This window comes from Ranitomeya variabilis, chromosome 4 (assembly GCF_051348905.1).
Source record: "Ranitomeya variabilis isolate aRanVar5 chromosome 4, aRanVar5.hap1, whole genome shotgun sequence".
Taxonomy (NCBI): Eukaryota; Metazoa; Chordata; class Amphibia; order Anura; family Dendrobatidae; genus Ranitomeya; species Ranitomeya variabilis.
In genome coordinates, this window is record NC_135235.1 from 275,094,269 (window position 1) to 275,111,554 (window position 17,286).

Below are 17,286 nucleotides of genomic sequence, written 5' to 3' on the forward strand. Positions count from 1 at the left end.
GAAAGGAGAAAAATGAAATAAAAACTATGTTTTATTCATCTCTCTGGCTGCCATTCCATGATGTGGCCAGTTAAATATGCTTATACTGGGAAATTTTTCTCTGACAAGGTAATCTGTCAGCTCATCCAACCTCTCTCCCCCCAAAAGAGATTAACTGTGTTGTTGGTTATAAAAACACAAATGGTCTATACATTTATTAACCAAAATCTGTTGTTGAGGGCTCCAGTTAAGAAGTGATATGCAAATGAGGCTGTAAATGCTCAGGGAGGAAAGGAGAACTTCTGCAGCCTCAGCTCCATTTTCAGCATAACTCGGCCTCCACTAGGTGACTGGCATACTGCAGCAGTGGCGGCTGACTGCCATTCGCTTAGCCAAGGAGGAGGAGTTATGCTGAGAATGGAGCAATATTTTTGCTTAATAAAGACATTGATTCACTTGTTCCCTTACAACCTACACAAACATGTAATTTTTTTTTTTTTTGGGGGGGGGAAGAGCTGACAGATTCCCTTAAAGGATCCTTAGCAGATTTTGCCGTTGTGATTGAAGTAGGATGTTATACCGTCTATTTACCTATTTTTCCCCTTCTGGGATGAGGTATTCTTTTCAGTATGTAGAGGCTGTGGGTACAGCTTAAAGGGGACACTTATGTTGCACTATGAAAATGTACGGTACTTACCTGTAAGACCTTCCAAAATGGCTATGATCAAAAATAGCCATTTTATGTGAAGTAACCGACTGCATAGCCGCCCGTGAAGTAATCACTATCTCTTGTCATTCCTAGGCTAAAATGTGTGCCAGAATGTGATTTACCAGTCTACGGTCTGGATATAAGTTAGACCCCATTTTCTGTTTCTATTTTTTTCAACGCTTTTCACCCACTCTAACAAAAAGGTGATAAATGCAAGTAAAAACGTTGCAAAAATGCGACACACTCATGCATACTGTATGCAGTGTTTTTTACTTTCACCACTGCGGTGTTGGGTGTAGAAAAAAAAAATGCTGCAACACCGCATGTGACAACATATCCTTAAGAAGCTCTCCCCCGATAATCCTCATACAGACATATGCTTAGTTTTTTTGACCGTGCTTATGTTTTTAACTAGATGGTGGCCCGATTCTAACGCATCGGGTATTCTAGAATATGTATGCGTAGTATATTGCACAGCCCACGTAGTACATTGCGCAGCCCACGCAGTACATTGCGCAGCCCACGCAGTACATTGCGCAGCCCACGCAGTACATTGCATGTCCACGTAGAATATTGCCCAGTCACGTAGTATTTTGCCCAGTCACGTAGTATAATGCTTCATGCAGTTATGGCCCCATAGATGCTCCATATAATGCTCCATGCAGTTCTTTATGGCCACATAGATGCCCCATATAATGCTCCATGCAGTTATGGCCCCATAGATGCCCCATATAATGCTCCATGCAGTTATGGCCCCATAGATGCCCCATATAATGCTCCATGCAGTTATGGCCCCATAGATGGCCCATATAATGCTCCATGCAGATATGGCCCCATAGATGGCCCATATAATGCTCCATGCAGTTATGGCCCCATAGATGGCCCATGTAATGCTCCATGCAGTTCTTAATGGCCCCATAGACGCTCCATACAGCATTGTGCCACATGTAATGCTGCTGCTGAGGCAATAAAAACAAAATATCACATACTCACCTCTCGTCGCTGCTCCTCAGCGTCCCGTCTATCCGCACTGACTGTTCAGGCAGAGGGCAGCGCAGTTATATACTGCGTGGGCTGTGCTATATACTATGTGCCCTGTATTATATACTGCGTGGCCTGTGTTATATACTGCGTGGCTTCTATATACTGCGTGGGCTGTGTTATATAGTAAGTGGGCTGTGTTATATATAGTGCGTGGCCTGTATTAACGCATCTGGTATTCTAGAATATGTATGTATGTATATAGCAGCCACATAGTATATAGCACAGGCCACGTACTATTTGTCTGCTATATACTACATGCCTCCTATATACTAAGTATATAACACTGCCCATGTAGTACATAGCACAGCCCCCGCAGTATATCGCAGTTTGTTGTGGTGTCTCCTGTTCCCGATGTTGTCGTTTTCTTGCTGCTGCTGCTTTTCTGTCATCCTCATTGGCGTATTTTCGTTTACGACCCATTCTAAGATAGAAACACAGGGAGATGCCGCCCATACAGGGACACGCAGGCACACACCCTACACAATGGCGACACTTGACAGCAGTGGAGTACAATGATGATTCCAGAATTCGCGGCAGACTGTGCCTGTCGAGGGATTTCCGAGACAGACAGACAATTAGACCCTTAGACAACACAATGGCGCCACTTGACAGCAGTGGAGGACAATGCCCGTCGCTGATTGGTCGAGGCCGCCAGGCCTCGACCAATCAGAGACACGGGATTTCCAGGACAGACAGACAATTAAACCCTAAAGGTACCTTCACACTAAGCGACGCTGCAGCGATACAGACAACGATGGCGATCGCTGCAGCGTCGCTGTTTAGTCATTGTGTGGTCGCTGGAGAGCTGTCACACAGACAGCTCTCCAGCGACCAACGATGCCGAAGTCCCCGGGTAACCAGGGTAAACATCGGGTTACTAAGCGCAGGGCCGCGCTTAGTAACCCGATGTTTACCCTGGTTACAAGTGTAAATGTAAAAAAAACAAACCACATACTCACATTCCGGTGCCCGGCGTCCGCTTCCCTGCACTCCTCCTGCATCCTGTGTCAGCGCCGAACATCTCCGGCATCTCCCACAGAGCACAGCGGTGACGGCACCGCTCTGCTTTACGGCCGGCACTTACACAGGATGCAGGAGGAGTGCAGGGAAGCGGACGCCGGGCACCGGAATGTATGTTTTTTTTTTTACATTTAGGCTATATTCACACAGTGCAGATTATTTGCGGTTTTTTAGCGTTTTTGCGCTATAAAAACGCTATAAAACCGCAAATAATCTGCATACATTAAGCATCCTATCATTTTTAATGAAATCTGCAATTTCTGTGCACATGATGTGCGTTTTTCCGCATGAAAAACGCATTGCGGTAAAAATCCGGACATGCTCATTAATTTTGCGGTTTTTTCGCGGTTTTTCCACTGTCTAATGCATTGGGAAATGTTTGGGAAAAACCGCGTCAAAAACGCGCAAAAAACGCATTAAAAAACGCATGCGGTTTTCATGCAGAAAACCGGCAGAAATGTCAGGATTTTCCCAGGAATTTTCTGCATCAATTCCTGAACGTGTGTATGGGGCCTTACACTGGTAACCAGGGTAAACATCAGGTTACTAAGCGCGGCCCTGCGCTTAGTAACCCGATGTTTACCCTGTTTACCAGTGAAGACATCGCTGGATCGGTGTCACACACACCGATCCAGCGATGTCAGCGGGAGATCCAGCGACGAAATAAAGTTCTGGACTTTCAGCAACGACCAGCGATCTCACAGCGGGATCCTGATCGCTGCTGCCTGTCAAACACAACGATATCGCTATCCAGGACGCTGCAACGTCACGGATCGCTAGCGATATCGTTGTAAAGTCGCTTAGTGTGAAGGTACCTTTAGACAATTATATATATAGATGTGGAGAGTGGAGTAAGCTGCTTTCAAACACCTCTGGCTGCAGCTTATCTCCCAGAAGACAAGAACAATCGGACATGTTAAAATTCAACATGTCTGAACCTTCTCTCTCAGAAGATTATCTTTTAGGCTGGTTTTACACTTGCCGTGTTTTTTCGGCCCATCTTTGTGGCCCCAATGCAAAAACGGGCTGCAAAAATTTGTAGGAGCATCGTACGCCGTAAGGGCAATATTTATGGCCGTGAAAAAATATCAAGCTTGCTCGATATATTTCAAGGCTTACGGACATGGGCCCCCATTATAAATCAATGGGGCAGCAAAAACAATGGAAGGTTGTTTTTGGGGTGCTCCGTGACTTCTGGTTTTGTGGACCGCCGTTTTTGCCCTATACTTTTGCTATAGTATTGGGAACCTGAAAACAGCGATATGGCTCGCAAGAAAGGCCAGCAATAACGGGCCGCAAAAAACCCGGTAAATGTAAAAGAAGCCTTAGGGCAGGGGTCCCCGACCTGTGGCTCACGGTCTCATGAATTGTGGCTCGTGGCTGTCTGCCAGCTTGGTGTATTAGCTCCAGATTTAGTAAACTGGTATGAAGAGCACATCTCAAAATGGTGAACTTTGTGAGTAGCCCTGCACAGAACAGCAGATCTGGGTACACGTCTACTTGTCTTGGGGGTTTAGAGATAATTTAAGTATGGTACCCTAGAGACAGGATGATACTACCGGTCAGAGGAGGTGCTTGAAGTTGGATGTGACTGTTGGGAGTGCGTGATGGGAGAATGCTAAATGTGGTGGGGTGTGGTGGGAACCCCTGGATCTTGGTATTCCTCTTCGGGGTGATTTGTGTGGAAAAGCTTTGGTTATCATTATACCCGTACTGGAGTCTTTAGTGGCCACTATTGTGAGGGGAGCATGAGCTGGATGTGGCTCGCGAACCTCTTGCAGAGGTGAATGTGGTTCTCAAGGTCAGAAAGGTTGGGGACCACTTCCTTAGGGGATTCAAAAAGGGCCCATAACCATTACATGCTCGACTGCTCCTGCTAGAATATGACTACTTTTTTTCTAAAGTGTATGGGGGTTGTCCAGGACTACAATATTGATGACGAACCCTTAGGACAGGGTCATCAATATCAGCACGATTGACGTCCAATACGACGCTAAAAGAGCACTGCTCTATGCAGTGGCCATTCTTGAGTACTGCAGCTACAGTCAAGCTCCCATTGAAGGATAGGTCATCAATATCATAGTCCCGAATGACCCCTGTAAGACTGGAGTTAAATACAGGATCATGGAAGGATGTGCAAACAATCCAGAAAAATTTAAATTGCATAAATAAAATTAAAACCACATAAGGATGGTCAGTGTTAAAATTAGGGCCATTCAGAGATCTGGTGTCTATTTTTAAGATCCAGTAGGCTTCATGTTTAACCTCAAAACCTGTTTTCACCTTCCTGACCAGGCCAATTTTTCTCAATTCTGACCAATGTCACTTTATGAGGTAATACTGCAAGTCTGGAACGCTTGAACGGATCATAGTGATTCTGAGAATATTCTCTCGTGACTAGTGTTGAGCATTCCGATACCGCAAGTATCGGGTATCGGCCGATACTTGCGGGTATCGGAATTCCGATACCGAGATCCGATACTTTTGTGGTATCGGGTATCGGTATCGAAACAACATTAATGTAAAAATGTGTAAAAGAGAGAATTAAAATAAAAAATATTACTATACTCACCTCTCCGACGCAGCCTGCACCTTACCGAGGGAAGCGGCAGCGTTCTTTGTTTAAAATTTGCGCGTTTACTCCTTACGTGAAGTCCCGGCTTGTGATTGGTCGCGCGCCGCCCATGTGGCGGCGACGCAACCAATCACAGCAAGCCGTGACGTAATTTCAGGTCATTCAGTATTTTAAAATTACGTTCCGGCTTTGTGATTGGCCGCGTCGCGGTCACATGGGCGACGCAACCAATCACAAGCCGGGACGTCACGGGAGGCTGGACACGCGCGCATTTTAAAATGCGCGCGTGTCCAGCCTCCCGGCTTGTGATTGGTTGACCGCGATGCAACCAATCACAAGCCGGGACGTCACGGGAGGCTGGACACGCGCGCATTTTAAAATGCGCGCGTGTCCAGCCTCCCGGCTTGTGATTGGTTGACCGCGACGCAACCAATCACAAGCCGGGACGTCACGGGAGGCTGGACACGCGCGCATTTTAAAATGCGCGCGTGTCCAACCTCCCGGCTTGTGATTGGTTGACCGCGACGCAACCAATCACAAGCCGGGACGTCACGGGAGGCTGGACACGCGCGCATTTTAAAATTTTAAAATGCGCGCGTGTCCAGCCTCCCGTGACGTCCCGGCTTGTGATTGGTTGCGTCGCGGTCAACCAATCACAAGCCGGGAGGCTGGACACGCGCGCATTTTAAAATGCGCGCGTGTCCAGCCTCCCGTGACGTCCCGGCTTGTGATTGGTTGCGTCGCGGTCAACCAATCACAAGCCGGGAGGCTGGACACGCGCGCATTTTAAAATGCGCGCGTGTCCAGCCTCCCGTGACGTCCCGGCTTGTGATTGGTTGCGTCGCCCATGTGACCGCGACGCGGCCAATCACAAAGCCGGAACGTAATTTTAAAATACTGAATGACCTGAAATTACGTCACGGCTTGCTGTGATTGGTTGCGTCGCCGCCACATGGGCGGCACGCGACCAATCACAAGCCGGGACGTCACGGGAGGCTGGACACGCGCGCATTTTAAAATGCGCGCGTGTCCAGCCTCCCGTGACGTCACGGCTTGTGATTGGTCGCGTCGCCCATGTGACAGCGACGCGGCCAATCACAAAGCCGGAACGTAATTTTAAAATACTGAAGGACCTGAAATTACGTCACGGCTTGCTGTGATTGGTTGCGTCGCCGCCACATGGGCGGCACGCGACCAATCACAAGCCGGGACTTCACGTAAGGAAGTAAACGCGCAAATTTTAAACAAAGAACGCTGCCGCTTCCCTCGGTGAGGTGAGTATAGCAATATTTTTTATTTTAATTCTTTCTTTTACACATTAATATGGATCCCAGGGCCTGAAGGAGAGTTTCCTCTCCTTCAGACCCTGGGAACCATCAGGGATACCGTCCGATACTTGAGTCCCATTGACTTGTATTGGTATCGGGTATCGGTATCGGATTGGATCCGATACTTTGCCGGTATCGGCCGATACTTTCCGATACCGATACTTTCAAGTATCGGACGGTATCGCTCAACACTACTCGTGACATATTGTACTTCATGATAGTGGTAAAATTTGTTCGATACGTCTTGCGTTTATTTGTGAAAATATTGGAATTTTGGCAAAAACGTAGTCATTTTCAAACTTTTAATTTTTGTCCCCTTAAATCAGAATTATGTCCCACAAAATGGATGATCAATAACATTTTCCACATGTCTACATTACAGAAGAACAATTTTTGAAACATAATTTTTTATTGTTAGGAAGTTATAAGGTTTAAGAGGTGACCAGCGAGTTCTCATTTTTCCAACAAAATTTACAAAGCCATTATTTTATAAGGACCACATCAAACGAGTTGCCCCGGTGTCTTTTCTTTTCTTCTCTTCATCTGGTTTTATTTTTATCCCTGATTTTTAATGCACCTAACAAATATGATGTTTTAATATTAAATTTATATATGTTTTTTACTTTTTCAACGGTTGCTGGATTATTTCCTCACCCTTCCATGAGTCTCATTGCCCAGGAACTGGCCTGAAATTGTCCTTGCACCGCACCCCTATCCACGGAGTTCTTTATACCGGTGAGCTGATGATGTTTTTATTTTGTCGATACATACAGGATATTAGAATTGAGCAGCAATTAGATTCTAGTTTGTAGCAATCGGTTACAGTCTATCATAAGGAGAAACAAGCTGGGTTGGTGCAAGCTTAGTCAGTGACTTAAACAAATATTTTATATTATATCTTACTTGTGATAATAACACACTGTGAGCTAAAATGCCTTAATCCCTTTTATGTAACAATTAAAAAAAAAAAAAGTATATATATTTTTTAGACCAAAATATTATCATTAAAAGCACTAAAAAAAGGGAGCCAAATAGAGACATTAGTAAAAAAAAAAAGTTTACTACAGTTGTCAAATTCAGAGGAAATATTAAGTTATAATGTAAGGAAGATGTAAATAACTATGGGAAAAAAATTGGTAATGGATATCTCTAATGGTAAAATATAAAACACTGGCAGCTACTACGCATATATTGCCGTCAATGGAAACAGTCTCTCTAGCCAAAATCCACAATATTAAGATATATCAGAATCTTCTCCCAGGGGAAAAGATCTCCATTTGCTGACGACTGTTTCAGGGTTCAGGAAATTTACATAATTTTCGCAAATTTCACAATGTTTCTCAGTGAGGATTGCATTGCCTATAGGTTTCCCTATGCCAGATTGGCGCTTCGATGATGGAGAGATGTTAGTCCATAGACCCTTCGTTAAAGGTTTTTCAATAACCAGACTCCTAGTTTGCACTGATGGGAAGCAAGAACCCCGAAACAGCTGTCTACAAATGAAAGTGTTTTCCTTTTGGAGAAGACTTTGGTTTGGATTGATATCCTAAGCCACGTGGCAAGGCTCTTTAAAGGGTCAATATTGACTTCTAGGATTGATGGAGACCCTGTTTGCTATTTGCACATTAATAGGATACTGCACCATAGTTTCCTATACTATTTGCGCAGCGCTGTCGTCTTTAATCATTTTCAATGAGCGGTGTGCTGTACAAATAAGAGTTGGCACTCTTTCCTATTGCCTCACCTGTTGACAGCTGCTGCATCTACATTGTTTATAACTGTATGCTGCCCTGTGGTGTTCTGTACGGATACAACATGTGATGGGGACACGGGGGTTTGTTTGTCTTGGAGTCTAAGGGGTAGATCGGCACCGGTAGTGTTTGATGGAACATAGCGCCTTGCCCACTAATATTTGCCATGGGCATGCAGGTATGGAGAACTCAATAGTATTTTGCTACATTGCCCCAAGCCTAAGGTGATATTATAATTTATGGTACAGCAGATCCAGAAGTGAATTTGGAATATGGGAAAAGAAAAAACATTTTGGAATTTTACATGCGGAGTATATATACCCGGAATGGCTACATGAAAGGAAAAGCGAAAAAAAAACACAGAGAACAATGGACACTTCAATAATACAGAAAGTCTCGTAAATGTCCTGGTGAGGACCATGAATTATGGAAGCTGAACAAACCTGTTTAAAAAATCATAAAGCTGACAAGATGGAGGGAGGTTTTTATGTGTGTGCCGTACTATAACCGGGCCGCGGTTTATGAAGTCAATCTATTTTTAAAAGGTTCAATATTTATTAAAAGCTTCTTATCATCCACTATGTGCAAATGTGAACAGCTCCTCCTGGATGTCTTCTGTTAACCCTTTATGCTGTCTCGCACCACACAGCTCTACAGGGTATCTGGACTTAAGGGTATGTTTCCACGTTCAGGAAACACTTCGTGTTTGACGCTGCGCAGAGCTGCAGCGTCAAACACGCAGCGTCCAGATGTTACAGCATAGTGGAGGGGATTTTATCAAATCCCATCTCCACTATGCGTGGTAACACGCACCCGGCGGCCCTGCGATTCCGGACATGCTGCGCGTCTTTTAAGATCGCAGCATGTCCGTTTACCTTGCGGCACCGCTGCAAGGTAAATCACAGGGCCCTATGTGTGGGGTGCGATGATGCCGGATGTGTGCAATGAACACATCCGGCATCATCGCGTCACAGAAGGGGGCGGAGCTTAAGGCGGAGCGGGTTTGCTGCTCCGTCCAAACCGCCGACCATCCTGAAGGTGGACACATACCCTTAGAGATCTGCATTGTGCCTTCCCCCTGTTATTACTCCTGGGAAAAAACTAGGACTTCCCGTTTCTTATTGTCAATTGGGTATGTCCCTGCCAGCACATATGAAATGTTATTAGGAAGGTAGTGGTTTGTGCCTTGTGCCCAGGAACTGTAAGAAAGTTACACAACATACCGTTGTTTTCCAAAAATTACCATCTGCCTCACCGGTACTTGATGCACTGCTAAAAAATGCAGGTACAACCATAAGTAGTGTACAGGCTCTCTTGCAGAATATGAAGACACTTTTTTGAAATATAGAGAATGGTAATACTGTGCAATCAATTTACTTCCACTTTTCCAGGAGGTTTTAAAGAAGAACTGCACAATGTAAAGTAGATGCTCCGTGTCCGAGCTCATCAAGAGGTCTTATCTCGATAATGACCACGGCGTTAAAGACTAAAAGTGACCATGCGCTCTACTTTTGTTGGCCAGACCCATGTACCATCTGATGTGTATGGGGGTCCCAACTTAGCTTCTCCCTGACATTTGATGTTGTTGTATATTATGTCTCATTTTGCTCTTGTAAACACAATGAACCCTCAACTAAGCTGAGTGTACATATGTCCGGGAGATCAGGAGGAATTGGCCGATAGTAGTCTATAGTGCATGCCCACCTTTAAAGAAAATAAATTATACGCTATAAGTAATATAAAGGATAACTTATTGATTACTGGGGGTCCACTGGTAGGACCCCACTTGATCCCAAGAATGAGGCTCTGAAAAGCCCCTTCTGAATTCAGCAAAAGACAAGCATGTGCACCTCCACTCCATTCATTCTATATGGGACTGCTGGACATAGCCAAGCTCTGCAGTCGGCACATGCCCAACTTTGGCACCATTTGGACGTGGCCACCTTCTCTGGACTGGTGGGGATCCCAGCAGTCAGACCCCTACTGATAATTTGTACTATTGAGATAGTATTATGTAAAAACCCTTTGAGAGACACAGCCAAAGCCACTCTCCCAACAAGGCTATAGAGATTTGCCTCATTCATCGGCAGGTACTGACAGGGAGGGAACTAGAGAAGAAGCTGAACAGTTCAAGTGCTTTTTTTTCTGCAGAGCCTACGTAATTATCTTGTAGGAAAAGCAACAACAAACAACACCATTTTCTCATATGGACTTTTAGTGCATCTCCATTTAAATAAGAGGCTCACCAAAACGGGCAGTCTCCCAATCCAGAATTGAAGAGTGCCGTACTATAGCCGAGAAAATGACCTCAAGTATCCAGGACGATAAAGGATTTTGATGATATGATATGATACACTGGCATGATATGGTGGGACCAATAAGCAGTGGGGCCCAGAAGATGAGATGGGGTGCATCCAAACAGGTCATGTCTTCATGTAGCCCGATCATAACATTACTTGCCATTTTCCAGCCACAAGATTTCATAAATCTGCTCTCCGTCTATACAGCCTCACTCTCTGCATTTGTCAAGAAGTTTTACATTCACATAGAAGTAAAAGTGTTTCCTGTGATCCCGCACCTTTGTAAATTTGGCCCTAACGTGCAATCATCAGAAATCTGGAAGACAAGTGCGGGTTCTGATAAGGAGACACGTTCATTATGGTTTATTTTATGGTGACCGCTTTGCTAATGTGCATGGAGGAACTTTTTTGTTCCAAAATATTTCATTCCTTATACGAGAAAATGGCAGCAAGATTAAAGGAAACATATAAAGAGCATCCTAACCTCTATACCGTGTCACTAAAGGAAGCACATTGTGGATAGCTTTGGTGGGAGGTTTTTTTTTACATCTAAGGAGTCTGTCAGCAGAAAACAACTGCACAGGCACTGGGTGAACCCCTCATTGTTTTTTCCCTGCTTTTCTGTGAATGACAGGAGCCAGATAAGGACGGAGATAGACGGAAAACAAGTAGGTGGGAAGGTGCATTGAACGGTTTGACCACGCCAAGGGCTTGTGCTTGATTTGAACAGTTATTTTCTGCTGACCGACTCCCTTTAGATGCACATATCATGTGTTTAAAATGCTTAAAAATGATGCTGTCAGGTGAGGTAATAAACAAATTCCCTTTAAACATATGGTTTTACAGACTGTCCTAAAATATAAAAATGTGGATACGCATGGAAAAACAGGACATTTTCTAATGGAAAAACCATTTCACTCCCCAAAAATGATTGCCCTAGCTTAACATCTGCATTGCTCAGTATGGAAAATTGTCATCCAAACGGAAAGTAACACTAAGTAAATGAGCATGGCTATCCTTCATCAGCGGCCATCCTACATCACTGGCTAGCTTACATCACCGGCCATCCTACATCATCGGCCATCTTACATCACCGGCCAGCCTACATCACCGGCTAGCCTACATCACCGGCCAGCCTATATCATTGGTCATCCTTTATCATCGGCTAGCCTACATCACCGGCCATCCTACATCACTGGCCATCCTACATCATCGACCATCCTACATCACTGGCCATCCTACATCATCGGCCATCTTACATCACTGGCCAGAGTATATCATCGGCCATCTTACATCACCGGCCATCCTACATCACCGGCCAGCCTATATCATCGGTCATCCTATATCATTGGCTAGACTACATCACAGGCCATGCTATATCACCGGCCAGTCTATATCGGTCATCCTATATCATTGGCTAGCCTACAACACCGGCTAGCCTACACCACCAGCTAGCCTACATCACTGGCCATCCTATATCACCGGCCATCCTACATCATCGGTTATCCTATATCACTCTAGCCAATGTGAGATCAAATCTAATGATAAATGAAGATCCTAAAAGTATCTAGCCTACTAGAAACGTGTGTTCTCCTAAATGAACTTCGGACGATATGAATTAGATTATAGTGAGTTTATGGAATTCCTCACATTCTATAATTCACCACCTCTAAATGTATTGATGGGATTTAGTAGAAGTTTGTTGGAAGTTTTTTCTTTAAACTTGTGAAACCAACCAAGCTTGTTTGAGTGTTAATGTATATAATATTCTCTACGGGATGTCTACAACTATCCTGTAACTGCTATGGACATGGGTCACGTTAGGCGGTGTGGTTCTGGAGCACAACTAAGGGTTAGGCATCTCGTTCTCTGAGTATAGCATTTCACAGCTAATTGGTTTTATACCTCTTGTTTCTGGGGCCGAGTCCACGAAGCCTGGAGAGAACAGATATAAAAAAAACACAACAAACACAGAAAGCAATAAAACATTTTTTGTGGTTATCGTATGTGCTGAGTTATGCTATAGACAGCTGTCCGTGCAGCGCATGCAGTTACATAGGTGAGTCTTCTGCAACCGGGGACCCTCCACTGGGCAGCGTACCACAATTCCAGCATGTCACGTCAATTGTAAACAACATAGGGCATGCTGGGATATGTTAGGCAGTTTATGGAGGACCCCCTCAAAATGCCAAAGACTGGTTAAAGGTTATGGCACATTTTCTCAACAAAACAAATAGTAAATCTCACATGAATGAAGAACACCATTTTATCATGTTTACAATAGAAGGAGCAGTACTGTGAAGTATTAATACGGCAATTGTAAACTAAGTGCTCTTTACTAGAGAGCTTCTCCGGTCAAAGTGCCTCCTTGCTAGAGAGCTTCTCCGGTCAGAGTGCCTCCTTGCTAGAGAGCTTCACCGGTCAGAGTGCCTCCTTGCTAGAGAGCTTCACCGGTCAGAGTGCCTCCCAACTAGAGATTTTCTCCTGCCAGAGTGCCTCCTTGCTAGAGAGCTTCTCAGGTCAAGAGTGCCTCCTGACTAGCCCTGAAAGGAAGGTGATCATGAGGTGTTCTGCTGCTATGGAGATGGCCTCTACCACCACTGAATGCTCCATTTTGGCAGATATATAACTTGGATAATCAATTTATTAATAGGAAACGACCAGCTAATCAATGGTCCATCTGTCAGCATCTATCTACCCATCACTCTCTATTGCTCCATATTTATCTTCACTGCTATCTATATTTATCACTCTATCTCTAACCATCACTCTGTACCTACCTATCACTACTGATCTCTACAGTACACCTTTCCTCTCTACCTACCCCCTGTATATCTATTGATATCTTTCTCTATTGCCCTCTATCTACCTATTATCTATCGCTCACTGTCTATTTCTATGGTTCTATTTCTACCTACTGCTCTATATCTAACCTTCTAGCTCTATTTCTGCCATCAGTTACTATCTACCTATCGCTCTCTAATGATCTGCATCGTAAACCATCCATATCTACCTATCACTCTGTCATTTTATGCCTAATGCCATCAATCTCTATCCCTCGCTATTTATCACTTCCTATCCCCTATCACTGTCTATTCCTATTGTTCTACGTCTACCAACTGCTCTATATCTAACCGTCACTCTCTATTTCTAGCACTCTCTATCTAACTATCCCTTTCTACCTATCGCTATCTATCACTTTATAGCTCCTCTCTGTCGTTCTCTTTCTACTCCTCCATTTCTCTCTTCATTGCTCTCTACCTATCCCTATGAAATGCTATCTATCACTATTTCTCTCGACCTGTAAATCTATCGCTACTGCTTGCAATCTACCCCTTTCTCTATATCTCTTGCTTTATTCTATTTTTCGTCTTATTTCTATCTCTATCTCCAACCATCAGTCCTTATCTATTGCCTTTCCACTTATTGCTCTATCATTTTGTTTGTGCTTATTGCTCTCTATCTCTAACCATCTCTCTCCATCTACCTACGAATCTAACAGAAGTTACTTGGACTCAAACACCACATCAGTGGGATATCCCGGCATAAAAAATAGGTGTAATTTAACAACTGGCTTGACATTAGCCAAAAGCTTTGTGCAATGTTATATTAATCCTTTTAAAGAGGATCTGTTGCTTGCTCAAAAAAATTAAGTTAACTACCTTGCAAAAATCACTGAGCTCCCCTGATTCTGCTGTTTTATTTTCCATTTTGTGTGTGATGTGTTGCTCCATAGCAGAGATATTCAAATTTGTTGTTTCTGGAGCGCACTATGTGAAATCTCTGCTTTGCCTTCCGACTGGGAATTTCTTGAGAGTCTTCTCTTGGGGGCATGCACTTTCACTACTCCTTCCCGGACACTGCCAACCACAGTTCAGCAGCATGTCTGCTGGTTCAGCTGCCGAGCTCTGATTGGCAGCATATGGAAAGAAGGGGCGAAGTGCACTCCTCCCAGAGAAGACTGAAGAAAAGACCAGTAGGAATGCAAAGCAGAGATTTCACATACTGTGCTCCAGAGGAAAAAAATATGAATATCTCTGCCATGGAGCGACGCAGCGCAAAAAAGAAAAGGGCGGAGGAATCAGGGGAGCGCACTGATTTTTACAAGGTATTTAACTAATATTTTTGAGAATGTGAAAGGTCCACTTTAAGTGAGTTATCCTTCTGTGACAAGTTATCTAAATGGTGTGTTGTCAGTCATGGTAACCTTTGCTATATCTGTATCACTCACTATCTATTGCTGTCTCTGATCAACGCTCTCCACTTACTAACCCTTATCTACCTATCAATCACTACCAACAGCTCTCTGTCTATCTCTATTGCTCTCTATCTACCTATCGCTTTCTGTCTCTATCTATGTGTATCTATCTAGATACACTTACAGTGTCATGTAGCACAATAGACAGACATGCCCATGACAGGCTACTTACACTTGGAGGTCACTGATTTATTGACATTGGCATTTGCACAATATAAAGCCCCTTTTGACTTTGGAGGGGGATATTGGATTTTTTATTATTATTATTTAATTTTATATAATTGAAGCTCTTTCAGAAAAATAGTCAAATCAAGAAAGTTTAATATTTTCAAAGAACTTTAGGAAATGAAGGTCTGCTTTAATACAGAGCTCCAAGTAGAGTGCTGTACAGTTCCCAATGAAATAAAAATGGGATTGCTGGGATGAGTGTGATAATGCCAATAGGCAGATTTCCATTTTATATTCCAAAAATATCAAATACCGTCAGTACTGCTGCTTCACTGAAGACTCACTTAGCCCGTTACACAACGCAGCAGTGAACGGGTTAAGACTGCAGAGTTACGATCCATATCATGGCACCCCATGATGAGTTATTGAGACACTGTTTACACTTGAACATGCACACCCAAGCAGTTATTGGTTACATGCACACAGTGAGGTTCAATGTACACAATGATGCCACATCGTTCCACATTACATGCAGGAAATGCAATGGATTGTCATTACTGCCTAAAACTAAAGTTAAATTGGGTTAAATCTATGTAAGTAGTTTAGTAAGCAAGAACTCTCATCAGTTATGATAAAGGTAAAAAGAAACAAAATATAATAGAAATTTGACACTGCTGGCACATTTATAAGGCCACTTTTTGGAGAAAATCCAAACAGCTAAGACTAAAACACAGAAGCTTTTGTCATGACATAGAGCGAGTGGCAGTCTTTGGACTGTTGGGCACTTGCTCATTATCCTTTCCTTTAGGATGGTTTCTGCTTGACATTGTGAAGCAATGTGGCAGTTCAGAGATGAACAGGGAATTTTAATTGTTTCGTTAGCAAAGCTATGTCCCATTTCCAAACTTTCAAATGACCCATTAACAGAGATCACACAATACCAACTAGTGGAAGCTGCAAAACTTTTCCGTGCCCAAGCAGCACACTTCAACCAAATGAAAACGAAGTCAGCTACACAAGTTACAGAGAGCACCCAAACATGGCCTATACTTCTCCTTACTAATGATGAGCGAGTATACTCCTTGCTCGGGTTTTCCCGAACACGCTCAGGTGATCTCCGAGTATTTGTAAGTGTTCGGAGATTTAGTTTTCATCTCCGCAGTTGCATGATTTACGGCTGCTAGACAGGATGAATACATGTGAGGAATGCCTGTTTGTTAGGGAATTCCCACATGTACTCAGGCTGTCCAGCAGCCGTAAATCATGCAACTGCGGAGATGAAAACTAAATCTCCAAACACTAACATATACTCAGAGACCACCCGAGCAACGAGTATACTCGCTCATCACTACTCCTTACCACTAAGGCTCCCTGTCAAAAGCCTCTTACCCAAACAAGTTCTCCTGCTTTGCACTGAGAATGGGCTAAAATCCTGAAATGTGTGTCTGCAAATGGAACTCCTAGTTTAGTGGTTGTATATCCTACGTCAGGCAGCAAATATAATTAAAACAGTTACCCAGCTTTGGAAAATCCCTCTTTTACAGTTATAATTTGTAAAAAAAAAATAAAAAAAAAATTGAGCATTACTAAACTTCCCCAGGTCCAACAATAAACATCTGTCCCTGCTCGTCTGCAGCTGTCAACGTGACATCAGGGCTGCGGACAATAACTGACATAGGGAGCAGTGGCTGAGACTTTGGCTGGACCTGGTGAGGTAAATAAAGCACAGTTTGATTTTTTTTTTTACAAACTACATTAAGGGAAAAGAGGGATTTTCAAAACCAGAAAACCCCATTAATATTGACATTTAAAATGGCCACTTCCAATTAGTGTTCTCTTCCTCTGAGAATTTTCAGACTCCATCATAAACATGCAAGCTTGGAATGACTGAGCATGCAGGTTTATCTTAATGAAAGATTTAGACAAACATCTTCCAGATACCAATTTTATAACAACTGAAGAGCACCCCACAAATGGTAGTTTACTACATCTATACTTTCGCCAGTGGCCTTTCTCCTACCTAACCAAAGGATCAAACATGTGGAATACAACATGTCCATTCTGCTTTCTTCCGACATCTACCATCAGGGAAGAGTTGAGCGAGTCCTCATACATACAGGTGCTTCTCACAAAATTAGAATATCATCAAAAAGT

At 43.6% G+C, this 17,286-nt stretch overlaps 1 protein-coding gene across 7 annotated transcripts in view; it reads right to left on the reverse strand.

Annotated features, from left to right (window-relative positions):
- Positions 1-17,286, reverse strand: part of NCAM1 (neural cell adhesion molecule 1) — a 410,078-nt gene that overhangs the window by 81,515 nt on the left and 311,277 nt on the right. For 4 of the 7 annotated variants that reach the window (XM_077249980.1, XM_077249981.1, XM_077249985.1 and 1 more), the window contains exon 9: positions 12,612-12,641. The exons of the other annotated variants lie outside the window; for them this stretch is intronic. In XM_077249980.1, coding sequence (XP_077106095.1) covers positions 12,612-12,641 — 30 coding nt within the window. The remainder of the gene's footprint in view (positions 1-12,611; positions 12,642-17,286) is intronic. 7 annotated transcript variants of the gene reach the window in all.